The sequence below is a fragment of the Polypterus senegalus genome, chromosome 15 (genome assembly GCF_016835505.1).
Source record: "Polypterus senegalus isolate Bchr_013 chromosome 15, ASM1683550v1, whole genome shotgun sequence".
NCBI lineage: Eukaryota > Metazoa > Chordata > Cladistia > Polypteriformes > Polypteridae > Polypterus > Polypterus senegalus.
This window is the reverse complement of record NC_053168.1, coordinates 125082716-125110420: the sequence shown is the minus strand read 5'-3', so window position 1 is coordinate 125110420 and position 27705 is coordinate 125082716. Positions and strand designations below refer to the sequence as shown.

The window sequence follows — 27705 nt, the reverse complement described above, 5'->3', positions numbered from 1 at the left end:
TCGTTTGCCTCCTCGCTCTTTACAGGCTCCTATGGTTGTGCTTTTGCTGTCACCGTCACCACAGGCTACTCATTAAGTGCACCCCTGCCTTTATAAATGGGCTGTAGTGACTCGAACGTTGGCATGAGTTTTGTAAGCAGGATTGGGGCACTTGATGCCAAGCCCCCAACAGATGTTATCTTTGACTTGAGTCTCTTAAACAAACATTACCATAGCAACAGGGAGTATGTCACTCATTAATGTGTGCGACCAACCAGAGGTCCGGGTTTACAAAAGGACGCCGTGCCCGTGCTGACAGCCTAAAGCTCGCATGAGCTGCTGGCTGGCATTGTCAGGGTGGGCAAACAGAGCCGACAGCAAGGATCAGAATTCATGCAAGACACGTGTTGCTCGGGGTCCAGACGAGTTGAGCTGTCCTCCTGCTGCTCATTTTAAATGCCCGCCATTCCAGACTAAGGCTGAACGTTTCTCCATCCACTCTGTCCCATAAGCCAAAGTGTTTTCCAGCATTGCTAAGCACAAGCCAGGCGCCCGCCCTGGTCTGGAGGCCTCGTGGCGTAGTCGGCAGTGCTGCCGATCTGATACTTGAGCTGCAGCCACATGTGACATTGTGCCCGCCGGAGGATCAGCACTCTACCCGCGGGCGTCCTGACCTCGGCCAGAGCTGCGACACGGCCGGCCCACCGCAAATCGTTAGCCAAGGGAAGAGCGAAGAGAATGTATGAAAAAATATGACCAGAGGACGCGATAAAAAAAACGAAGAAGAAGAAGAAGATCAGGCCGTGTGTTTTCCTGTTTGGTTTTAATCTACATTTAATTAAATTCTTATCTGCTGTGTGCTTATGGCTGCATTTGAATGGCGAGGCTGCATTCATTATGAATGGTAAAACTTCACCTGAGAGAATGTTGTGTGTGGCCCGAGAGAGACAACAGCAGCAGTGGCGGCGGACCACCAGATGGAGCCCAGACCCAGGACACGGGTGCAGCGCGCCATCTGACCGCCCCACGGACGTCGAGCTCGGCACCGGACGAGTCACTTGGATGGTGTGCGACGTCACCCCGAGTGTCACCGGCTCACTGGTTGGGCTGTGCTGGACAGGACAAAGAGCACCCGCTCGTACACCCAGCATTGAGACACCACCAGTCCCACTGGAGCTGTCACCAGGCTGGCACTGGGCCAGGGTTTGACCTCGGAAAGGGAGGCAGCAGTCCGCCTCGTGTTTCTTACCTTCTTGATTCAAAGTTCTCTGATACTCGACGGAAGACTGACGTTGGCATCACACGATCGTCTCATTGCAACGCACCTATTAAAGATGGGGGCAAACGGTGTTCAGCATCCTCATCGCTGGATGGAAACTGAAGCAGAAACGGGTTTGTGAGCAGTGCTCAAAGGGGCTTTTGGACCACAAGTTCTGGCGCTCGGTCATCTTGACCCATGCTGTCTACCCCCTAACTGTTCAGCTGACCACTGTGCCCCTCAAACGCAATGTGCTCAAGCAGAGTGGAGCACAGCTGATGAGAGCAGGGGGCAGAGGGAGAAGAATAAAATGAGTGTCCGTCTGCATGGCATCTGACCTCTGGCTGAGCCGCCGCCACACGGTCGCCTGGATCTGTAAGATGGCCGCTTCTGTGACTGCACCTCGTTGGCGTTGCTTTATCGTCGACTCGTTTTTTGGTTGGTTGTTCAGTTTTTAACATCTCGACAGCCCTGAGTGTCCTCGGTGGCCAAGATTGTGGACCAACATAAACACGAGTCACAAATGCTTACGTTGGTTTGTGACGTTTGGACTTGAAGTTCCTCCCTGTTTGCTTGCTTTTGAATTGTGAGCTCCGCGTTGAACTTTTCGGCCTACGAGTGACCCTGGTGGTCCGCATGTGGTGTTTAGTCTCCCCAGCCAGCTGTGACTCATTTTGAGGGGCCTGCTCTCGGCGAAAGGCGCTATACAGCTGACGTGAACTGAATTGACAGCCTCAGAAAGTGGCCGGCCACAGGACTGAGGGTCACGATGGGTGGCTGTGGCCAGCACCCTAGGACCTCACCGCTATCGCTTGGTATTTAATTCTGATTCTTTAGACGCATTTGCTCCTTTACTGAGCAGCCAGCTGCTCCTCTTCCTCCTCCTCTCCGCCCAGCCTCCCATTTCTAGAATTTAGAGTAGAGTGGTCATCTCCTTTGGCGTGTGCCTTCCGGTGTCGTCTGCAGAGTGACCGATGGCACTCCCACCCTCTGGCCCGTCAAGTCTCCAGCCCTTCGGATTCATCTGAACGCTCTGAACCAAAGTTTCCAAACTAAAGGCGAAAGTAATGAGCGCGAGAAGCGACTCTGGAATTCCGATGTCCTCCTAAATGGGAGCGCGGCTGCTGTGCAATCAGGCTTAAGGCGCAGCCGACTTCTTCAATTAGTTTTAAATAGAAGAGAAGTTTCACTCGTTACGGGCCGCGTATAAAACGGCTGTCACTCTGTAACACTTGGTGGCACGGAACTAAGCTGGTTTAAGGTGACATATCTCAGAACGCGGAGAGCCTCGGCTTGCTTGCTTTACTCTCTCTCTCGGTCTCTCCGTGTGCCCCCTCAGGAGACATGGGTCCAGTTTGGGGCCTCAGACGGGTGATCCGGGCAGAAACACGAGTGACGAGGAGAGAGGATGCCCTGGCCGCCTTGCAGGAGCGGCGATGGCATCGCCTGTCAGCACCCTAAACGCCCCGAGATAAGTGCAATTTTCCAAACGAACTCTTTGTTCGCACATTCAATGCGCTATTAACATACTCTTTGAAATCAGTTCCAAGAATGAAAGTGCTAAATTCCAGAAGATTTGATGCCCCCGGCCCCCGATCCCTAATGAGAGGCAACATCTCTCACTTTACTGGAGGATCCAGACTTTGCCGGTGATAGAGACTTAGGCTGTTTATTAATAATGAATTTGGATGTTGGCGTGCGGCGGCGGCGGTGGCGGTACGTTATCAGCTCGCGCACAATCCGACCAATAGTCAGCCCTGATGGGGTAGCTGGGTTCCTCATTAGCAGAACATATTTAATCCAGAAGTTTCTTATCAAATGTCACACCTGCATCTCTAAATGGCATTTCCACATTCATTCGCATGTATTTCAGAGATGAGGCTCCAAGGTGGTTTACAGAGATTAAGACGGAGCGCGAGTGCGAGCTTATTTTATCATTTAGCGGGTCTGGAAAGAATCCAAGGAGTTTTTGTCTTGTTGTTGTAATTAGAAAGCCTTTTAAGTGATAACGCCGGCATCGGAATATGAATATGGAGCCGGCCCCAGGTTTTTGAATTCTTCAATCCGCTGTTTGCTGCGTGTTTGTGGCACGGATTAAGGCGAGCTTCACAACTTCACAACTTTTCGACTTGAAAGGAAGCCGAGAGGATCGTCGCCGGGGCGGAGGTCCGCTCGCTTTAACCGAGGGTCCGGAAAGGAGGGGCTTCGTGAGACAAACGCCACTGACGGAGGGCGCCTATCCCTACAGCGCCCTTCACGTAACGCGGCCACGACGAAACGACGGGTAGCGGGCACGCAGTAAGCTTCAAAGGGCAGCACCAATGCCTTCTCTTTGACCACTTGTCACCCCCGGGATTCAGGTCTGCAGCCACTTGGGCTTCTGCCAGCCAGGGCGGGCTCACCCCGTTTGAAGCCCCCACAGTGGGACAGAGCGAGGGGCACACGACACCCTGATATTATTAACGGGGCACAAGTCCTTTCTGCCATTGCAGGTTTACCGCTGACTTGTGACCACGGGTTTAATGCGTTTTCAAAGAGTCTCTGCAGCGCCCTACCCAGTGCCCTACCCCCCGAGTGTGGGCGCCCACGACACCCCATCAAGCACACTCCCTCATCCCTCCATCATCTCTTGGCATGTCCAGCCTTTCCTCTAAATGCCACCAGCAGGGCCCACCCTATTTATACTTGACTACCAGTTGCTTTTCTTTTTGTTTGAATTAGATTGGGGTTGGCACTTGCTCTGCCTTTGCCACTCACCTTGCACACTCCACAGGTCCCTTATAAAGATGCCCACCTGCCTGTGTAGTCGGGTCACATGCACTCAGGTAGGGCTGACCGACATTCAGTTCACAATTCTCGATCAATTCATCAAACGGGGTACCTTGCCATCCAGGGCCTTTGGGCACACACCTCGAATGCCCTGATGGCAGATCACCAGGTGCAAGCGTCTGTACCAGGGGTGTCTGAATCGACTTCGCTATGCTGGCTGCTCCTCACATCGCCCATTCACTCCGCCATTACCCAGACCCACATGTTCCATTGCAGGGTTTCAATTGACAGGAGGTGGCCATGGATGAGATGCCAGTCCATCTCAGGTGACATTCACCCTGTCACCCCCACACTGTGACAGTCTTAAGCCACCTCAGGATATGGGGTGACTTAGCAAGAGGACTGGCACTTGAACTCTGAGCTCAGCCACAGTTAGTAAGGAGGAGAGCAATATGGAGGTCAGAGGCGTCGCCATGGCACTCAGCTGAGTAATTAATGGCAGCAAATTGCTTGAGGGAAAGCAGTTGGCACCCTGCCTGGCAGAAGTAATGTCACCATCCCCCACCCCATCATCTCGAGAAGCTTACCTTGGCACCAAATGGCACACTTCCGCTTAGACGAAGCGCAGACGGCCCCCACGGGTGCCCCATTCAAAAGAGCGGCAAAAAGCAGTCGCCCGCTGCTTAAGAACCAAAACCAAAGTCTGCACGCAAGTCACGGTGAGAGAACACGGGCACAAGCAGGGCACTGTGTCAGTTCAGGCTGCCCAAGGCAACTGGACGCCAGCTTGGCGCTCGGGGGCCTCTAACAAGCTGTCAGGGGCGCAGCAGTTGGGAAGCCGGACCCTCACTTGGAGGGCACCATATGCTGCCCAGGAGCGTTGCGCTGTCTGAGCAATTCACACTCGACTGAACCATCGAGCCGTGGCGGGGCGGCACAGACGGCAGAGCTTCACTCACGCAGACGCACTGGGATAAAGAAGGCAGACGAGCACAAGGGTCTCACGTATGGCCGGCCACGGTGGTCTGCCAAGGGGCTTGTCACGTCAGCTCAGTTATCCACCATCACTTATGAGTGTTCAGAATACGAATAAGAGAAAGCCAAGGCCTGGCACAAGTCGTCTGCGTGGAGTCTCGCTGTGGTCACTAGGTGAAGACTGGCATGCGCGGGTTCAAGAGAGTGCCCTGCCTCTGCTCTGGCAGCCCTCAAACATGGAGGTGCTCAGAATGACAAGCACGGGTCCACAGGGATGACAAAGCCCATCTGAAAAGGAAATGGGCCAGACGTGGGCACCTCACCCGGTGGGCATCTGTGTACTGTCCATGTGCCTCCCACCCCTGAGGCTGCCACAATCACATGAGTAAGTGACAGGTCTGAGATTACAAAGGGGTCAAGCCAGGGCGGCAGCATGGCAAGGTGGGCACTGAACAGACTCGGATCTTAAATAGAGAACGTGAACCACAAATCAGTGGGCGCTAAGCCCAAGCTGCCCGGTTCAAAGGCAAGGCTGGGCATTTCTCATGGCATCTCTATCTGAACAGGGCCAGTGGGCTCCCACCCCAAGGACTGAGCAGGTCACAGGCAGCCGTGTGCTCACCAGAGCAGGGGGGACTTCAGGCTCGAGCCCCCCACAAACATCTGATGGCACTGAGCCCCCCAGTGCCCACAAATCTACTCAAAGATCGTCCCTCACACTGTGCTCTCGATCGCTCTTCCCTTCTCATATTCAGGGGTCTCTGCTTGTCAGGTTTTACACTTGAGCCCCTGTTGGCCCCCCTAAGGTGACGGGGACGGACTGCCTTTCAGTTCCTTGTGATGTTTTTACGGTGTCCATTCTGCACAAGAATAAATAAGGAAGCAAGATGGTGGCAGCGTAATAAAAGCAGAAATGACTAAAAGACGCCACCTCGGTGGGCTCTAAATCTGCCACTTCGCTCAGGATGGACCCCGTGATTTACAGACGCCGTCAGGCGCGGAGTGCAGGACGTCAGCAGGGCTGGCCGGTGACAAATGGAGCCTCCAGCTAACCCTAACCCTCATGTGAGTCAAGAGGAAGGAAACTTGACGAGGGTCCAGGTGGTCCCAGGAGAAGATATTTTACAAGTGGGCCTCGGAAGGACAAGCGCCGTTCAGTGCCCTCCTGCCGAGGAGAGAGGAGGCTAAAGCCGTGTCCTCCTGCTCGGTCACTCTCTCTCCCCGGACCGCTCATCGACCTTTAGTTTGTGCCGGGGCCTTGTGGTCCGTTGGAGCCCCTGATGGACGAGAGACAATCCCATAAAGAGAAAATTCAGACGGCGGGGTGGCTTTGGGCACTGCTCTCATTTCATCAAGATGGACCCCCAACAAAAAGGGTGAGGAGCGCAAAAACAAAAGCCGCAGCAAAACTGTGCCTAGGGGCAGACCCTAAAATTGGGCTGAGGCTCCACAATGAAAGTAAAAACCACTAAAGCTGAAGGGAGCGCCTTTGATCTTAAAGAGACTCATTCTGGGGACCAGTAATGGCCAGGGGCGGAGCCAGAGCCTCAGTGTCAGGACAGACACGCCAGCCGGTGGTGGGACTTTGTGGGTGGTCCCCCCTGAGGGTCTCCCACAGTTGCTGGACCTTTGACACTCTCCTTGGGACGCTGGCTTGTGATGTTTTGGGTAAATCCTGTCACCTTTGTGACTCCTCGCCATCTTGGGTCATCGGTTTAGTTACGCAGCAGAGTAATAAATAAGGGTGGGCACCAGTGCAGACCCCACCTGCTCGTGCAGATGTTCGGTTGCACGTTTTCTGAGATTTTAAGTAAAGCTGAAATGAAAATGGAAACCGCTGAGTGTGTGGACTGAATGCCACTGTTGATGCCCACACCTGACCTGCTGACCACCACGACTGCGTCACCGATGCGCAGGAGGCGGCCTTTCATCTTGTGAGCCGACTGCTAGTTTTCTCAGCCCGCCATCACCAAGAGACACGGGGCAGGTGGCATGGGACACCAATGGGGACATCTCTGGGAAGTGGGAGGAACTGCACAAGACACCCCGGGGGTCCTGCTGACCCCACAGAGGCAGAGAGAGTGTCGTAAATGTGTGGCACCGGACATCGGTGACATCGCTGCCAACAGGAGCCCTCGCTTCAGCAGCGCAGGTGCCAGCTCTGCTTGAAATGAGCAATTAAGTGTAACTACAGGGTTTGTAAAAACGTGTCAAGTGAAAAATCGCTTGGGCGCTGCCCCTCTCCGCCGCGGTCATGCCTGATACCGACGGAAATTAAAAGCTCGCTCTCGCCTATGCAAATAAAGGCCGCCTGACGCTTTGCTTTCATGGTCCGTGACATGAGAGGAGCAGCTCCAGAAAGACGACGGACGGACAGTTGGACGGGTGGCAGTGCGCAGGGTGCGAGATCACGGGAGGCTGGTACGACTCGGGAAGCTGCAGCGCGCCAATGCCGTGCCAGCATTCCAAAGTTAAAAATGCACAGAATTTCCTTGCAGGCCTCAATCCTCTAATAACCTGTCTTGTAAAAACCTTACAAGGATTACCTATCGGCAAATCTGCTTTGTATGCAGAATGTGACAGCATTATGGAAATGAGGAGCCCTGTTAAAGATGGCATGGAGCAAAGAAATCCACAGCTGCGCGCCGAGATTAATCCAAACATTCGCAGGAATCTTAAGTCATTTATAATATCGGGAAGCCCATAATCAAGATTTTACGTAAGCGCTAAAGCTGGATTCAGGGAGCGCGCCAGGCGAGGGGAGGTACCGGCCGCGCCAAGGGGACAGTGTGCCCGCCTCTACTAGAAATACATCCACGATGGTCCAATCACGGGCCAGGCCAGCGTCGGAGGTCACCCTCTGGCACAAACTGCATCCCTCTTTCTCATCCCCTGCCGGTACCCCCTTGTGCCCCGGAGGCACTTTAATGACACATGCCATCCAGCCCAGGGGAGGGTGTCCAATGCTGTAGCAGGATGGACTGTTTTAAGGTGGAGTGAAATCAACAGCGGCTTCCATGAAGAAAGCTGTAGGGGGCACGTGGGGGCAGAGAGCAAGAACAACATGAGGACTATAGCGCCTTTCAACATAAAGTGCCCAGGAAGCCTGTTATAGTGCCTCACAGCCACAGGCAAATGAAATTTGATGCCAGCTTACTCTTACTTTAGAAGAACATGAGGACACCTTTGTACAGGAGGCGGGCACAGCGGGCAAATGAAATTAAAACAACCAGCATAACACAATGGAGCAGGGCGGATCTGAAAAGAAGGGCAACCTGCCAGTCGAGGCGACACCAAGCCGGCCCCTGAAGGCTTACCCAGAATGCCACAGTTGCACGGCTTAGAGAGTTCAGCGATCGTTGTACCAACTGTCGGGAAATGGAGAACAGAGGCAAGCAAATTCGTAGCAACGGACAAAGATACCTGCAAAATCCCAAGCTGGCATCGGGATGCCACCGGCCTGTGCGAATAACTGCTTAGAAAGAGAAAGACAGAAAGTGGGCTCTTTAAAGAACTCAAGCTGTGAATGCCATGTCTGAGTCGGTGGGCTACAAGTTCTCCCTGTGTGCCCGCGCCTTTAGCTCCACTGTCCCCCACACTCCCAAAATTAGCTGCTCGGTTCTCAGATGCCCTTCTGCCAGGGTGGGCTCTGGCTGTCCGCACGCCACTGGCATTTCCCATTCTGAGGGGGCCGGTACCCCCCGAGCCCAGCGCGTTTTATGAGGAGCTGTGGGCGCTGGCATCTCGCTGTGACCTTGTGCTAAATAACCCAGTAAAATTGATTCAGGCGCCGTCATAAAGCCATGCGTATTTATCTGCATTCGCATTCTAATTAATACGAGCGGCTCTGCCCGCCGTTATTTACGAGCGACTCTCTGTAAGCACAATGCCGTCATAATCTGCTACATAATTTTTTATTGATCTGGTGATGAATGGCTTTATTTCACCAAAACGGCGGTGAAGTGCGGCACTGGAGGACCCGGTGGCCTCATACAGATAGCCAGACCCCCTCCATAAAGCGGGCACCCATTATCACTGGCGACTTTGTCTTTGCCATACGTTAGCAGAGACCCGTTTTGTAATTTGAATAAAATCCCAACTTAATTTGCTTTCTGTGTGGAACAAAAATGAATTTGTGTTTCAATTAATAAAACATTTTAGACAAGCAAGTAGAAGATCAGCAAAGGCCTGCTTTACAGATTGCCCAAAGGATGAATATAGTGCCATCTCTGACTCTGGCTGGCATGTAGTGCCAGTTTCACACTGTCCATGGGTTATATAGTGCCACCTTTCTCTCTCTTTCTGTCTGACTGACTAATGCCACTAATGCCAATGCCACCCATTGCTCTTTGATTTTTGTCTCTAGTCACCTGGCGGTCTCCATGGCAGACGTGTGGACATCCCCAGTGTGAAGTGGTCCGACCACCCAGAGCAGCATCTCAGATGGTCCGTCTTTGTGCTGGCAGTAAGCCGGGCCTGAATACCCCCCATACCACATGCGCCCCTTAGATTAGATTGCCCGTGTGGCCAGCCACACTAGTTCAAGATCTGGCATCTTTGGTGGGTTTATACCCCAGGCCAAGCTGCACGATGTGTCCACAATTTGACTGTTCAGTGTCTCTGAGCCCAGAAGTGTCCAAAGAGGGCAAATAAACGACTGATGCCAAGTCAGCAAAAAAAAAAGACACATAGGGTTAATAAGAGCATGCCATGGAAATACACGTGGGACCCCCGCCCCCCCCATACTACCAGTCCCCAAGCAGCCCTCTCATCTGCTGACCTCCAACAAACAGCGCCTAACCGCATGGCCCCCAGCCACTGACCCTCCATCTTGGGCACGGCCTGGGGGGACAAAGTCCCTTCTGGGGTCTCTGGTGCACGATGCCCTCTGGACACATGCACACACACTCATGAGCTATGAGGACTAAGGTTCAAACCCAGGCAGACGCTTAGGCCATAGAAACACAGTGGGCAGGGCACCACCCTCCAAATACCCAATGCCACATCTAGGATCCTGCAGCAGGCCTCACCCCAGGCATCCAGACCCCAAACTCAGAAGGCAGGCTTTGGCATGGATGGGCCAGAAATGAAGTTCAAAAATGTCACACAGCTGCCCTTAAGGGGAGAGGATAACATAAAGTCCTGGTCTTCAGGACAAAAGAAACAAATTGAAAAGGATTTTAATCTTTGAATTAAAAGGATTTCACAAATAAAGGAAAGAAATCACAAAACTGGAAAAAAGCAGCTGAAAAAATAACTTTACAACAATCAATGGGCGGAGGGTGGGCTTCAGAACATCAGACATGAGAACAATGTCTAAGGACAAGGCGCTCTATGGGAGGGACGGACATGTGAGTCAGCTGACGTTTATTCACGGAGACACCAGTGTGAGACTGGCACGCTCCAATACTGCACACGTCAGGTGACCCGATCCATGTTTTCTGTCCATTCCATATTCGAATCCCTTCCTGTTTATCGTGATGCCAGGGAGAGCGGGCACACGCCTCACGCCGTTTGGACAGGCAAGTCATCATCTCTGCCCATGTGACAATAGGACGAATATGGCGGTAAAGACCCCTCTGATCTCCACGCCAATTTGGAATTCATGGAGGGAGTCGGCCGGTGCCAACCAGGTGCCCCCAGTCTCCCCGCCCGTCCTCCTGCCCGCCTCAGTCACGTTTTGTTTGTCTCTTTAATGAACGCTCGGCTTCTTTTCTTTCTGTACAAGTGCTGGATTTGCCTTATCGCCCCAGTCCCGTGGAGGGTTGCCAATTGGTTTTATCCACGGATGTATCATTTCTTAGGCTTCCTCTCTTTTTTTTCACAAAGAGAAAGAACCCGTTCGTCAACAAGCCTCTCCGGAGCGGCAGATTAAAAACCTCAACATCACCTACCTTCCAGCGCTACTCCCAACTGGATTGTGTAAAACTCAATTAAACGCGTCCCCACTGAATTTGACATTACAGCACGTTAACTGAAATTCTTCAGGCGTGATGACAAAACTCCAGACCCCGACACGTCTTTCACATTTTTGGTGGGGTTAGTAGGAGAAGCCCCCAAGTATACAAACGGAGAGCAGAGCAGATACCCGTGTGACCGACATCAAGACAGCCACTGAGGCCACTGTAATCGATGGATGGGAATTCCTACAATTTACAAGAAGTGTTGGTAAAACGATATTTCAAATGTTCGTAAAAGACTTCGATTGAAACAAGATCCAGGAATTCAGGAGTCACGTGCGCCGGCAATAACACCAACTGTGACCCTGACACACCGGTGGACACACTCACTACAAACGTCACCTCTCCTCACACTCCACAGGCTCTAAGGTCCCCCAAAAGTCTGTCAGATGGACGCTGCTGTCACCAACTGGGACTTCAAAGCACCACAGAATCCTTAAAGGTTCCAGAAGCACTTCCAAAAATGCCCACTTGAGGGGGAAATTCTGTGGGAAGCCCTGAATAGACACAAAAAGGGCCTCGTAGAATCTTTCTAAAAATAAGAAGGGTTATAAGATTAAACTGGCCAGAGGCACAAAGTGGAGTTGTTTGTAACGCAAAGCAAACGCGTCTCGAAACCGAAATTCAGAGGCAGGCAGAGAGACAGACAGACAGACAGACAGACAGAGAGAGAGAGACAGACAGATGGACAGACAGAGAAAGAGAGACAGAGACAGGCAGACAGAGAGACAGACAGACAGACAGACATACAGAGAGACAGACAGACAGGCAGTGAGATAGACAGACAGACAGGCAGAGAGAGAGAGAGACAGGCAGACAGAGAGAGAGAGAGAGACAGGCAGACAGAGAGAGAGAGAGACAGGCAGACAGACAGACAGAGAGACCTGTCTGACCTGTGATGCCCATTAAGCGCGCTGGCCTGTCGGCCTTACAGCTTCTAGCGTGCCAGGGCTGTCCGTCTGCCCTCACTGACCTCCTTACGCGCCCCGTGAGCCTCTAAGTGCCCTCCGGTCCTGGTGGTTTCTTTTGGTCTTTTTAATCCTCGCAGCTCTTCTCTCTCCACAATTCTCCTGCTGGAGCTTAGTGACTTCTTCAATAAAATGCATTCGCCATTTCACGCTGTGTACGTTTGAAATCCCTTTACTCCTCCACCTCCTCAGCTGTTCTTCTGCTACTAAAAGAAGCTCTCGGGACGTTCCTGTCTCATTGCCTTGTAGCCGTCCTGAAGTCCTTCTTAAAGGTTTCTACCAGACCCCCTGCGGCTCACCTCGGGGTTTCAAGTCGTAAACGCCCGTCAGTCAGGATTTCAGAGTCCCATCCAAAGGGAGCCTCGTCTTTCGGCCCGAGGACCTTCTGGACTAGGCTGAACTTACTTAACTTTAAAATTCTGACTTTGTGATGACATTTTAGGATGGAATCTGTAATTGGGACGGAGTTTTGTGTCATTTGTCACATTTGTCATTATGCGTTACGGCAGACAGCCACTGTGAGGGAAGGACCAGGGGAGAAGGCATATCCAGGACAAGACCTCCCACGGGACCAGGGGTTTGTAGTTCAGAAGCTGAAGCCTGCTGGGGTCCATGGCCATCGTTAGGGGGCGCACTTCTGCCCTATAAAAGGGGCCACGTCACTCTGTTCGGCTTTCTGGGAGAGGAGTGGAGGCGGCAGAGGAAGAAAGGCCTGTGAGTCCTACTTGTGCGCTGCGCTGAGCAAAAGGGAAAGGGAAGGACGTGTGTGCTGAACTTGAACTGGCATCTGCCCGTCTGTGTCAGGTAGGGTGGCTGGCACACCTCCTTGGTGGTCCACAGCGTCTTAATTGCCTTGACCTGTCTAAGGACAGACGGCTTCAAGAAGAAGACGGTCAGCTTGTGCCAAAAGTGACCTGGCATTTTACGGGCACACCTCTCTCTCCGTGTTCTGCTGCCCTCTGCTGGCCTATCTGAAACATTAGCTGCACTTTTAAATTTCAAACATCTGTGCAGCTCGCTCTGTCTGAGACGTCTCAGTGAACTTGGGATATCGGTGACAAATATAACAAGTGTGACAAACTCAAACAAAACTCTGTCAATTCACGATGGCAACATGATGCCCCCCGCTTTGCATTTTAGAAAACATAAGCTGGAAAAAAGCAAACGGCAATGGCGTGCATTTCCAGAAGACATGGAATCAGCGCACCCCACGAAATGCTGCCCACCAGCCTCGGGCTTCTTGTGACCGGACAACCAGGGGACAACATCAAGAATGGAGACACTGGATAAACCAGAAGGGTTCAAAGCACAGCTGCTTGGACACTTAGGGTCTGACGAGATGGCGAGGTGGTCAGCCTGGCCAGAGCCCTCTCTTACAGTTTAACTAGAATGGCACGCTGCCTTTCTCAGCTGGGGATGTGTGCCAGGGCTGCCCCCACTTTCCATTGGTTTCAAAGTTAAATCTGGCACTGGCTAAGGTGGTCGCATGACATGACAGAGCACTTCTGGACAAGACCACTCCATCCACCCACCCTTCCACTTTCAGACCTGCTCGACCAATTAATGAGCCTATCCCATCCACGCCGGGCATGAGGCAGGCTCCAAACCCGGGCAACGCACACACCTGCTCGGCAGTAAACTGGAAAATGAACAGGAAGATCGGCAAGGACCCGAGGGAGTGTGCCAGGCCAAGCAGACAGCACTAACTGCTGTGCCACCGAAGCACCAGTGGCTTCTTCTTTCTTTCTTTCTTTCTTTCTTTCTTTCTTTCTTTCTTTCTTTCTTTCCACTCCTACGGCCCCAGCTTTCCCTCTCCCCGTGCCATTAGAGGCTCTTCTGGCTGCCAGCCTGCCCCGGGCTCTTTTGTATTTGTCAGCCGTGAAGGAAGAGAGCAGATAAATCTTAGCGCACACACAAGCACACGGCAGCTATCTTTTGACAAAATAAAATCCCACCAAAACACGGCCACGTGTATTAGGAAGCCGCAGACCTTGTCCACCATGATCAAAGTGGATTTATGAAGCGTCATAACTCTCCTGACAACATCCAGCAGCTTATTAATTTTCTATATTTCTGTCCATACTGTGATATTGCGGGTCCTGACAGTCTCTCCAGATAAGCCTCGAGCCGCCTGACAGGATCGAGTGTGTGTGTGTGTGTGTGCGCGCGTTTTGAGATTTTGGATTGGCTTTGCAGAAGCCTCAAGTCATTTGCTGCCACCTCCTGCTCTCTCACAATGTGCCCGAGGGCTACAGCACCTGTGCCAGGGCACCTTTGGCACCCTTTAGCCAGAAGGCGACTGCCGTGCGTGTGTGTGGCAGGGGCAGGACCAGCACTGGGGGTCTTCAACTCTTTAAGCAGGTGTTGAGGACAAACAGGGGGACAGCCAGGACATGGAGGGCGCCCGTGTGGGGTCCACCTTGCGGACTGTCATGATGATGTCAGCCCGGCCATACACTGTCATCATTCTTATTTTTATTCCAAATTGATTTGACTGTCACACCTGAGGTGACCCCATGCCGTCACAAGCTGTGCACATTCGTTTAAGTGGCACTGCACAGCGGCCATGGGTGGGCCCTCTGATGGCCTGCTATGCTGTCCTTCTCATACCCAGTGGGCTGAGGTTTGCCAACCCCATCAAAATGAAGACATGGACATTGTCATCCACGTAGGACTCTTGTGTCACATCGTTCCTCGATCATAAGCTTGATTGGATGTTCTGCAGGGGTGCAGGTGCCAATCCAATCAGTTCATCCTCCAGGGTGACGGTAACATTTTTCTTGACGTTCCCCCCGATTAGCTGGTAGGGGAGGTCAGAGGGACACATTCAGGACCCCCAAATGATGAAGACTCTGCTCTCCGAGGGGTGGATAAAGGCAGTGAACAAATGTGAAGACAGACCTGGGGATGACAATACCGGTGACACGCAGCGCTCGAGAGGACAAAGCCCAAGATGCCATAGGAAAGCTCAAGACGGAACAAGCCCACCAGGCAGGCGTAAGCACACTACCGACACTGCGAGGGTCTTTGGTTCACATCCGGCCATCTGACCTTTCAGCCTCCACCACGTTGACATCACAAACTCTACAAGAAAACCAAGTGGCGGCGCACCAAGACGGAAAATCCGTTTAGGAAACAGGAAACAACCGGGCATCCCAGGAAATCACGACGGAGAAGAATGAAGAAGCGTTGCCAGCCCTGACACGGTTTCTGGCCTCTGCTGCCATTTTTCTCTACTTACCACTTGGTCTTTCAGACCCGCTGCCCAAGCCCCCCCATAAAGTGCCCGCTTTATTCTTCTGCACTCCCAGATTGTCGCTCCACAGCTTTCATGGCTTTTTCAGGTACAAGGCCTTCAAAGACCACCCGATAGCTCTAAAGGTCAGGTCGTGCCTACTACCGAACCACCGAGCAGGATCGGCTGGCAGAAAGTGGGCATGATGACTTGATCAAGTGCTGCACCGACATGTCACCCCACGGACACATCGGGCATCAAGAGAGGCCATCAAGAGGTGGACAGCCCTGCACGTGGGACACTTACACAGCGCCCTGGTGGTCCGTGAAACACCCAGGCCCAAGACACAAGTGGGCCCATCAGGGTTAGGATTAGCACGGCACACGGCAGAGACCCTCCTGACCCGGAGATCACCAGGTGGTACTTTATATAGCGCCTTTCTCAGGTCCCCTGCTCACTGGGAATGAGCACAACTCAGTGATTTTGTGAGGGTCCTGAGGAGTGGACGCCTCTTGCCAGGCATCATGGGGCACCCACGTTTGTACCGGGACATTTAAGAGGCCTTGTGGATTTGGGAGTGACGTGGGCGGCCGGACCAGTGCTATCCACGGTGCCAGACCCCTAAACATGCAGATGTCCACCATACCTGGACAGTTAGTGCTGGGCCACAAAATGACTTCATGGACCACCACGGCACAGCACCCTTATGCAGCGAGCTCGGAATGCTGCCCAGGGCGACACCGGTGCCCCCGCCAACCATTTTCAATTGTCAGCATGGAATGACATACTGAGAGGCGAGAACGTCACGTAAAGTGGGCCACTCAGACAGCTGTGCGTGTCACCTCAGGCCCTAACAAGACAAGGCAGCGGGGTGGGCAGCAGGGCCCACGTCAAAGAGGTGCCCGTCAAGCTTGAGAGTCCATGGCCAGGACTACAAAGGTCCGGCTCATTACGAGATCACAGAGGGATTAGCGGCCTTTTGTTCTCGTTGGCGGGCCTGAAGGTGCCGACTTGAATGAAAGGGGACGGGCGTCACGTGGCGCGCGTTCGACGGTGGTAATTAGCGGCCCGTGTGTCCGATCGCACGAGCCTCTCGTCGCCGCCGCCGCCTGCTTCCTAAGCCGCGTTGGAGTTTGACCGCACCGAGTTATCCTGTGGCACAGTACAATCAATTATTGTTGCAGCAGAATCATTAATAATTTCCTAATGAAAACGATTCTGTTGATCTCTGTTGTATTTTAATTAAACATAATTACGCTGCAGCTCAGAGCTGTGGTGAAGACTCCTTTAGGGTACAATTTTGTTTTAATACACTGATAATGAAATTGTACATTGTGTCAGTTGTTTGGTTATTATTCGCTCGCACTACTTGCCCGTGTTCCAGATAAGAGATAAGAACGCCAACACCTCCTCTTTCCCGCAGTCTTTTCAATCCCACAATTAAATCTTCTTAACTGGTTGAAGCGTCCCTCCCAATCAGGAGGCGGCACAGGAGCGGGGGGCACTAATTGGGCGCAGGCCAGAGGAGAAGGCACCGGAGTGGCGCTTCATTAACCGAAGGACGGGCCATCGGCTGGGGCATCCCCTAATCGCTCCACTCTGGGCGGGGGGCTTCATGCACCATGGAGGCCCACCTTTGAGCTCCTTTCTGTGATCGTGGAAACTGATTTGATCGTAAATCAGGAAACAGCATCAGGCTGCCCAATTGTCACCCACCTCGCCCGACCAGCCCTGCATAAGAGGGGCAGAGCGAGCCCAAAAGCAGAGGGGAGGTGCAGCCCCCCACGCCAGAACAGTCATGATTTACAAATGATGGGAAATGAAAAAGAGAAGGGGGGGCACGCAAAATAAAAAGAGACCCCACACGGAGGAGCGCTGTAAGAAGGCCCCGCCTGGGGACACTTGATGTGACGCCCGTTCACTCACTCAGCCACCTTCTGAAGTTTCAGGTCCAAATCCAGACAGACCTCACCCACAGGAGGGCACTGAGCGCAGCCTATGTAGGCACACACTGGCGATCTGAAATGTGGCTCTGTGGAGGTGTCGGGGGTCAGTGGCAATCTCGACGTCCCCATGCCGCTCTTCCATCTTCCTATTGGTCCAAATGCACATTCTTGTGTAAAGTGTCCAATGCCATCCCTTTCTCCTTCAGTGTTCAGCGGGTCTTTTGCCAATCTCGCCCCATTGACGGGCATGAATACACATGTTGGCATCTGTAGTTTCTTCATTCTAATGCATGTTTCCTGGGCCATAGTCCTGCCCGCTGTCTATCGACGTAACTGTCAGCTGATTTCTGTAGTGTTAATATTAGTGAGGCGCCATCTGCTGGAATGTCTGCAGTAATGATTGCATTGCATTTTTCATTCCAACAAATGGTGCATCCCAAATATTAGCACTGCACATCCTCTAGCAAATGACAGAAATTGAAATAATGGAAAATGGTGATCTGCCCTCCTTAATGTAGTTAAACAAAGTGCACAAATGAACAGCAGCTATAAAGAGGCCATGGTGGCCTCCCTGACTTGGAGTCTGAGACCCTCACAGTCAGACCGCCAGTGAGACAGTCAGTGGGCACCAATACAGTTAGCGTTTCCTTTTCAATTCCCTGCATATTTATCTGTTGGAATGGAACATGCGATGCCCTGTATTTGTACACACAACAAATGCTTTGGAATGGCCTTGTTGAGAATGGGGCCCTGCAGTGAGTGGGCACCAGTGAGGTTCTCAGGCCTGGCACAGGTGAAGCTGCCACGATGGTGGACTGCAGTTGAATTCACTCCAATTAGATAACGCTTCTGCCAACAGGGCTGAGCCAGCTGGTACATTTATACTGTGCCCCAACTGGCTACTTTGATGATTGTACGTGACCTTGAGGGCACCTCGACACTTTCACACCACAGTAATGCCCTGCGTAGCCTGCTGGCACAAGCCTTGAGCTGCCAGAGAGAGCCCCCTCTGAGCCATGGGCACATCTTCACTGAAGGTGAGACGTGTGCCCCTGCAGTGACTGACCCATCAGTGCATCACTCAGCAGGACAAATGGGTGGAGACTGACGCATGGTGGGTCCTCACTGGCCTCGTGCCCACTTGGGCTTCACCTCGCCAGTCTGCAGCAGGTACCTATCACTCTGTACCCTTTGCTGAGCATCACGTTTCCTGCAGCCTGAGGTCAGCTGAAATACCTCATGACGTTTTACATGGAGGGGCTGAGCGGCACTTCAACAGTAGACGAGGAGAGATGTGCCCACCAGCATTTTCAGGACTGGCACCTTCAATAAGCAGGCTTTGGGTGGGCAGAGTCCAGTAGGGCACAAGTGGAAACGCCTCATCCTGGTGTGACCCTCTGCCAATGTGCACTGCTTTACTCCAAGTCGTCACATTTACAGCAGCAGGTCCACGTCGTATGGTTTACGCCTGTGTGCACTGGCACCCCCTGGCATAGGCAAACATGGGCATCAGACACAGGCCTCCAGAACACCAGAAACAAGCAGGCCGAGCCAGGCGGTCAAGTCGCTGGCATTCAGCTCACCTGGAGATGTGGGTTCTGCTCATCGGAGTAAAAGGCAGCGTGCATGCTGGTGACAACTGAATTATGTCAGACCACTTTGGGGGTCTCAGAAAACATGAAATCCAGAAATGGAGAGAATGAAATAAAAAGCCGGTCAACGATCCTCAAGAAACGGACAATTAACAGGAAAATTGAAAAGACAACTAAAGTGGGGAACTGTGAAGGAGTGACACCTGACAAAGACACGGCCGACGAGCCAAGACTGGGACAGCAGAAAATGGGGACAGAAGACGAGCACAAAGCCAACACAAGTAAAATAGCGGGAGCCAAGTGGAACATGAGAATGCCAACCCAACCTGGTAAAAACGACCTGAGGCTGCCAGGCACACAGTGGGCAAATGTCCTTGGCTCTGGTTTATAAGAATTCCAGGCTGCCCATTAAAAGCCCCCCTGAAAGGTTTGAAGAGCTGAAGGCAGACAGCAACGTCACGGCTGGGCCTAAGATGAGGGCGGAGCCATGGGCGGAGCCCAGTCACATGACATACAGGGCTGGCTTACTGGCGCCGCCTGCCCTGCAGTGGTAAGACCAAGGCAGGTCCCTCCCCGGCTTACTTGATCTTCTTTGTTCTTCTTTCCATGATCGTTCTTTTTTTTTTTAGAATATCGTTCGGTTTATTTATTGTTTGGTTCATGTTCTCCTTAGCATGCAGTATCTGTGGACCTTCTGTGGTTCTTTCATGTTCCTTGTATTCTGTGGGGGGCTCCCCTAGAGGCGAGACCACCAGTCCATCACTGCTAAGTGACCACCCCCTGCCCTAAAGGCAGGCTGGGAAGTGACGTCCTCTGTAGGGTGGACCTTGTGAGGGCTGTGCTGTGCTTTGATGTTTTGCTGTGGCTCTCACAGTTTTGCTTCTGTTTTTTGGATTATTTGTGAGGGTTTGAATTTGGATGCTGCCTGCCTTGGATTGCCTCTTTAGCCAAGTTTGATTGTTTTCGCTCCTTTATGTTCTTTATTTCCATTTGTGTCAATAAATCCTGCTTTTATGAAGATCTGTCAAGGCCGCCAGGGCTTGACGGTGATCCCCTCTCTTGTGGGTCATTTTGGACTTTTCAGAATAAGCTCTTTGAACTTTGAGAGTGAAGTGCATTTTGTTCGGCTGTAGGCCCAAAGCAGCAGCAACTCAAGTGGATGGGAGGCTGGCTTTACTGTGCACCCATCCTGGGCAGGGTGGCAGGATTCAGGCCGGCTTCTCACACCATTTTTGGCCACTCGTGAGGGGAAATTTTAACGTAAAGGGCCTTTCAAAATGGCAGGATGACAGTCGGCAAGCACTCCTTCATTCATGAAGTGTGCCCTGCACTGGCATACCAGCTGAGCCAGGCCTGCAAGCAGATCAAAGTCCTGTGGCAAAACTCTCAAAAATATCAAATCTGAACCCGCGGCCGTCTGTGAAGCTGCGCTATGGGTGTTTGTGTTCCTCGCTCCTCCTGCCATCGTCCAGTTCACAGACCGTGACATTGATCTGTGCAGCTTGGGGGCCCACCATCAGCTGACCTTCATCTAGTCTGCCACCACATCGGCTCGTCTTCTTCGTTTGGAGGCTGTGCAGTGACAGACAGACGGACAGGCCGAGAGGGCCATCCCAAATCACGGGATCCCATCAAAGGCACAACCTAGAGTGGGCTGCTCATGGAAAAGCCCCTCTAGACTGAAGGCTCCAGCAGTGTCCTGTCCTGGGCCAAGTCCATCGAGCTTCTTCATGTTAATTCAATGCTCAGTGCCAGTGCTGCCCGCCCTCCTGAAGTCCACTCAGTCCATCACAGGGGTCCGTGGCACTCTTACACGTTCACCAGGTCTGACGGCTCGAGTCTCCTTTTCGCATTTCATGTGCGCTCGCCTTCTTGATTTCTCCCTGAGGAGCTTTCTTTGTTTCCAGGTGTTTCTTGCCAAAGGGGTGAAGTTCCTAGTTAAGCACATGTTGGTTTTATTTTAGCCGTGCCACCTGAGGACCCCACAACCACGGCTGCAACTCCAAGAGCACCCCAGTAGACAGAGAGTTAGTTTGCGAGGGCACAGGTGGTGAGCACACGTCCCCCTGCCAAAGGGCAGCAATGGGCTCGTCCCGGTAGAGCCTGGCATGGACTTATTTCAAGATAGGTCCGGATTGGGGTTGTGATTTTGTGGCACCACTGTATGCCCGGCGGCATTCCCTTGCCCATTTCCGGGCAGTGGGGCTGATTGCTGGACACAAATGGTGTGCGCTCCTTCGCCCTAAAGCCTCCACTCTCCTGCTAGCCCCTCGCTCTCATACTCCTCAATGCCACGAGCCGGTAGGTGTGTCACCCGCTCCGACGGCCTTCTTCTTGTAAAGCCCGCTGATGCGATTTGTGATGTTTGCGCCTGTACCTTGTTTATTCAAATATGTCACCTAAGGTGTCGCTCGCCTCAGGCCAAGGACTTTTACCCACTTGAGATCCAGTCGCAGTGGCAAAATGCACATCTGAGGCGCCAATGTAATCGAGAGACAAAGAAATCCGCAGGAAACAAATTATTAAACCTCACAAAGCGCCCCAGCAATCCTGTTATTCTCCGTTTTGTTTCTCTGAGTCCTTCTCCCAGCTGAAAGATTAGAATTTTAAAGAACTGCATAATCTTCTTTAAGAGCTTATGAAAACTTTAATGATTTCACGATAAGAGCAGCCGGTTAAGAGGATAACTCCCCAGTGTGGTCTGCCGATTAGAAGACGAGAAAACCCGCAGAGCAGAGCGGCGAACCCCAGCGGCCTCAAGGCGCTATAACCGGGAGGTCTGCCTGGCAGCAGATGCCCAGCTCACTATCACATGGGCAGTAAACCCTAACCCTAATGTTCGTTCACCCCAAATTTAGAGGGCCCACGTGACAGACTTGGACAACGACATTAATCGCCACTGAAATGGAAACTGAAGCCGACAGAGCGGAGCACACAGGGGGCGCTCTGCCGTGACTTGGTTCGCATGTTCAGAGGTGCCCATGGATGTGAAGTAGACGGCGTGGCGTGGACATGGCGACCACAGAGGGGGCCTACATCTTCACGCTGGTGTCTCTCTCACTCTGTGCTCACCCTGGTGGTCACCCTTGCTTTTCTGATCCGCTGTAATCCAGTACTCATCTCTCGGACTCGTCCCCCTGCCCTGCGCTGGTGAGTTTTGGGATCCGAGCACAGATGGCCTCCAGCCTGCCTGGCCTGATCGCTCAGGTGACCCCGGCTGTGCCCTGGACATCGTCCCAGTCAGACATCATTCACCTGCTCGTGCCAACCGGCAGACCGTGCCATCCCTCTCGGCGCAGACAAGGCCGGGTGAAGCGGACTGGAGTGGGAGCACCCTCCCAAACCCCAATGGCGGCACAGCAAACCCGGAAGCGGCAGAGGCGTGTTAATTGGCGCCGAGGCGAGATAACGAATGCGCGTGCTTACCTTTGCTGTACACCACGCAGTTGTTTTTGTTGTCTTCTGCGCCTTGCCAAGTCACATCCAGCAGCCACCTGGGGCCAGCATTCAGCACCACTGGGACTGAACATTTCGTCTTCTGTTGAAGGAAAGATAACAAGCACTAATCATTCGCTGTTTTGGTGATTAAAGCAAGTCTAATAAGCACAAGTTGGGTTTCTCTTTGCTCTAAGCCTAAACGGCGCGTTTCGGGGGCTCAGGCCGGATGGGGGGGGTCCCAATCTGAATAGTGGAATTATTATCCGAATGATACGGGATCAGATCTCCGTCCGATTAGGAGGATCTCTGGTGGCTCCGAATTCTAAAGAGAAGGCAGATGACTTTCCCTGTCTCTCTTTCCCAGTGAACTTTAGGCACATTGTGCTCGGCTATCAGCAGCATCTCCCCGTTTCCTGAAACAGACAGGAAAGAATTTAAAGAATCAGGATCCATTTCAAAGGGCCAGCAGCGCTGCGTTCGACAGTATAATACACTGGCAAATTATTCCAAACGTATAGCGTCAGTTTGGATTCACCCGGAGGAGATGGGATCTGTCAGAAAGAGAGGCGACAGAGCACCACGGTGGGCCGCTGTGGCCGTTTGAGGAGTTTGGGGGACGAGACCTCAGCGTTCATCAGCCTCAAGCTGACCCCTTAGCGGCCTTAGAGTCCCGGTCCGGAGTCCGTCTAGTGGAGGTGCCAGAGGCACCCCTTGTCTATCGGACGGGTGATGGTCCCGATGGCCCAGCGCTGCCCCGTCACATGTTATTGCGGCCTTCTTTTCTTTTTTAAAAACGTTCCCCCATCTGCACAAGCGCTGCGGAGACGGAGCAGCATGGCATTTCCCATTCCCGAGTGGTATTATGGCGGATTAGACACTTCACAGGTCCCATCAGGCTGTCATTGTGGGCCGCGGCCATCAAGGTGCCTCGTAATTGAATTCACCTCCAATTTCAAATCTAACGTTAGTCATACAATAAACGCCTAAGCTGGGAATCTGAAATTCCCGTCAAATGAGAAAAGGACACTCTTCCAGCTTTGTGATAGTTGCCATGGCGACTATCTAAAATGAAAATCTCCTTAACCCTTTCACTTCTGCCCCCTCACGGTCCCGGCACACTTTTGGCTCCATCATCGTCCCTTTGTATCCACGGGTCCCTGCACGTTTGCTTTGGCCTCCTTCGTCGCAGCGAGGTGCCCCTCAGCCAGCTCATACTCTTCATCGGTCATCTGGCCCTTCACGGGTGCCGGCCGTCACCTCCTCTCTGTCCGAGTCTCGTGACACGAATACGTCAACGTGTTTGGACCACTGGGACGATGGATCTTCACGGGCTGCAGACCGGGCAGCTATGCTGGCTTCTTCTTCTTCTTCTTCTTCTTCTTCATATGCTCTGCTGCGTCGTTTCCTTTAATGTCTTCTTTTAAAAGCTGACGTTTGCTTTTGATTACAGTTACACTAAAAAGGGAAAAGTAGATAAGACGATGGTGGGCTTTCTGCTCAGTCCATCCCACTAATACAGAAGGCTGAGCGTCCATCCATTCTCTAATTCAGGCTTAAGGGCCAGAGCCAAGCTGGCACCTGCCATCACATACCCGCCTAGGGCGCCATTTACACTGTCAGCTACCCTCATCTGCATCTCTTTGGGATGAGGAACCCGTGCAGACTGGGCAGGGGCATGGGTGGGGACATGGTGGGGACATGCCCAATTCAAATCCATTCAGAAACTGACTGGGCACAGACGCCTATAAAGAATCCCTGAAGTCATCGTCACCGGGGCCTTCTTGGGTCTCCTCACGTGAGCAGGTGGGATGACCCACCTGTCATTTCCTTTCATTGAATCTGCATGTGCCACCAAATGGTGCATTCTGATTGGTCAGAACTCAAGGGGTGAAGGGGGGAGATCAAAGAGAAGAGGCGCCATGTGCGTGGAGCCCATCTCGACTGCTCTGGCATTCAGCACCTTCTCTGCTGGCCCTCTTTAACCAGTGGCTTGTCTTGTAATTGGCCATCTTGGACCACTGGTGAATCGTCTTTGTCCACAGCTTAGCCCTTTGCCATTCAGAGGGATTCTCAGCCTTTCAAGGTTGCTGGACGCAGACATTGGCATCTCTTTGAATTTGACTCTAGTGAGAAGGCAGATGGATGTCAGCAAGAAACTCCACGGTGACCTGGCATGGCAAAAAGCCCACCTGATAACCAAGAGACTTGTCCGTGTTGGACATAAAAAGTGCTGCATGAATTGTCACCTGGCCATGCTGAATATCATTGAGGAGCACCTGATGAATCGTGTGACATTGGGCTCAAATCCCAGCCTCAGCACGCTCATTTCTCCAGGATTTCTGGTTTTTCTCCCATGTCTCTAAACTAACCGTGTGTGGAGGTTTGAGTGGGTGTGCCAGCCGGGGTCTGGTGCCCTCTCTAGGGCATACACAAGACAATGGAGGGATGGCTGGATGGACAGCAGAAAGTGCGTTTGACCTCCACTCAGACAAAGATGGTCTTCTGGGTAAAGTCGAACCTCCACACGCAGTTCCTGTATTGGGCAACTCGAGGTGCTGCCTACAGTGTGCCACGGCACGCCCGCCCAAGTGTTCATGCCAGCTAACAATGAGAATTACCATCGAGCACCCACAAATCCGAAGAAACCCGTCAAGCCCACCGAGTGACCAGCCTTCGGATACGACGCGTGTGTCCCATAGGCAGTGCCAGCGGGCACCGGCATATCATCCTCTCTCCCCCTCTCTTGCCCATGGTCTCCCCCAGCCCACCGCGTTGCCCTCCGCTTTTATTTTCTACCGTCTGCCTCTGTTAAACGTGTAAAAGATACAGTGAGGAAAAACGGTGTAGTCAGCGAGGCAGTGATTACAAACTGATGCTCCAAATTCCGTATAAAATGAAAATCAATATTTCCACAAGTTGCTGCAACATAAAAGATAACCTCCATTGATTTTCCTCGACTTAGGCCGGGGCGATAAGATCTAATATAAATTTTCAGCCACACGGATTTGGATCAGAGCAGCGCGGCCGATAAGTTGTGCACATCTTTGAGAGTTGGAGATTTCCGGCCTTTTTAAAGGCCCGACTGTACTATTTATAATTGGCCCCGTGTGCGCGCGCGCCGCCGGCGAAGGCCGCTATCGCCGATCTGCTCTAATTTTTATTACTGAGAGGCTAAAGCCTGTTCCAGATAATTTGGAAATTTCAGGGGAATTGTGATAGAGCTGATGGCACAGCCGGACTGACTCAAGAAAAGAGCTAACCTGTAATAGCCTCTGTGGCTGGGCTGATTAAATGTTGCCATAGATGAAAGGGCCTGCCATCGCCGCAATAAATTAACCAATCACACAAATCCCAAGTCGCTGCTAATCCTGCCTTGATACTCTGATCCTCTGATCAGCTCAAGGAGGTAAAGAAGAAAGTGGCTTGTGACACTCGGCTCCCTAACCCTGTAAACAACGAGCTAATGATACGAGCACGCTGACCAGCTGACGGACTTAACCCCTTCAGGACCCCCGAGGGTCTTCTCTTCATCCCTCACTTCATTCTCTGTGGCGCACATCGAAAGCTGACACGGCACCCTGGAGCCACGTGGTGGTTGGGGGCACGTTGCATTGCAGGCTCTAGAGGGGCAGCGCCTCCTGGTGGCGATGAAGGCTCCCATCGTTTCTAGCGCCTTTAATGATGAAGTGACGTGACGCGTCAAAGGTGTCCCTCTGCCCTGCTCTTCCTCACACTTTGCCGTGTTCTCCGGTGCCATACAAAGAGCTCTAGTAATTAGGGTGACGCGCCACGCTGTGCTACGCTTCAGTCCCACGTTACACGATGAACATCTGAGCCCCCTATAGACTCCTAATGGTGCGTGAGAGTGGGCTGCCTCTTGGGGTACAGAAAGTGGGTCGATCAATGGACGGTAAGGGGTCTGACTCGCCAAACGGGTGCCACCTCAGCCGATGGCTTTCTGCAGTGTCTTCTTGGCCGGCGCCGCACGATCTATCGAAGTACGCAGCTGGCCGGCATATCGCCGTCATCTTTGCACGATTTACTGCCCGCGTCTTTGAGATGGCCGCTCCGTTTCCCACTTCGCCTCCTGCGAGTGCACCTGCTCCCCTGGCACCACATGAGCTCTTCTCATAATTAGGACATAACGTCTCAGGGCCGGAATACGAAAGTTGAGACTCGAAGGGGGTTTAGTCGCACAAAGGGACAGATTAACAGACCCCCGAGATGGGCTGAGCACGCGCCAGGGGGTAAACAGCATAAGGCAATTGAGCGGGGCCGAGGGACACTAACAGGTGACCAGCAGGGTCAGTTTTACAGCTTGTGGTCCGTCTGTCTGTTTGCCTTATAGCGCCCGCCCGTCACATCTACCTGTCGGTTATGAAGAGGAGGTGACAAAGTGGTGACACGAACGGCTCGTTTCGGGCGTGGACCCGTCTGGCACGGTGTGACAATGGATGGAGGGACGGGGCAGCAGAGTGGGCTGGTGACTCCCCCCAAAGAGTCTCCTGAACGTCCTTTTGCTTTCTCTTTCTGGTGCCCCGAGTTTCAAAACCCACGAAATGCGACCTGAAAGCGGTGCCCCCCCCACTAAAGCAAGCATCTGCTACTGGGAGCCTAAATAAGAGAAATATGCAAAAACTGCAGACTAATTCCCCTTGGAGATGGATCTTGGCTTCAGCCCTGTCATAAATCAGAGAGTTTCGATATGAAATGAGGCAAGCTGCTCTAATCATTTCTGCATTTCAAATTGGATCACTGGCTCAATCGCTTGGCTTTTAAACTGCTTGCCTAAGAGCAAATGTGAGGTGGGAGATAATTCTGGAGAAGTCGCTCCACAGATAGTTTACTGCTTGGCTGCAGAAGAATGCGCTCCGCCGTCTTAGCTTTGTCCGTGTGACCTCAGCCATTCGGCCCCCTCGCCGGGGTCGCACCCTTCAAGCGGAATCGCTTCCTATTTCCTGACCTGAACCTCTGGAATGTTTGGGGGGGCTCTTCATGGGGACAGGGTGGGCATCGTGTCGAGGCAGGGCCGCCGAGCACAGGCCCGAGGTGAACAGACCATTCAGCCCATTCGGACCCCGCTAGTGAGACGTGGCTTTCACTTTCCCTCTGGTTTTCATGTCTTTTCTTAAACGGGGTACCCGGCGGTGGGACCCCAAATCCTCCCTCTGCTCAGTGATCCTCTCGTGTCCTCACCTGCACCTGCGTGCGTCCTGAACGGCAGGAGACAGCAAACCTAAAGAGGACGATGGCATCGCCGCCCCGTGCAGCTCCTCAACGGCATTGGCATCGTGGCATTGGCGTTCGCCGTCCCACGATTTCCTACGAAAGTCGCCGTCCTCCCTCACAGGTTCTCCTTAATTTAATGGCTGTGCTCTCCTTCCTTCTCCGACAGCTTGCTGCCCCGTGCCACCCTGTGAAGCTCTCGATGGGCATGGCCTTCCAGCCCAGCCCAACGTGTCTTGCCAAAGCCCTCACTGTCCGTGTCAGGGATGCCCTACCAGCCTGAAATATTTGGAGGGTGATAACAATAGCGCAGTGTGGATGGGGGGTCTTGACCTGATATCTGGAGGGGCCCTAGCCTG

The 27705-nt window shown here is 52.7% G+C and overlaps 1 protein-coding gene across 4 annotated transcripts in view; it reads right to left on the bottom strand.

The window, feature by feature from the left end:
- The window catches only part of zfpm2a (zinc finger protein, FOG family member 2a), a 157019-nt gene that overhangs the window by 19031 nt on the left and 110283 nt on the right, over positions 1 to 27705 (bottom strand). For all 4 annotated transcript variants that reach the window (XM_039736517.1, XM_039736519.1, XM_039736518.1 and 1 more), the window contains one exon: positions 22109 to 22220. In XM_039736517.1, coding sequence (XP_039592451.1) covers positions 22109 to 22220 — 112 coding nt within the window. The remainder of the gene's footprint in view (positions 1 to 22108; positions 22221 to 27705) is intronic.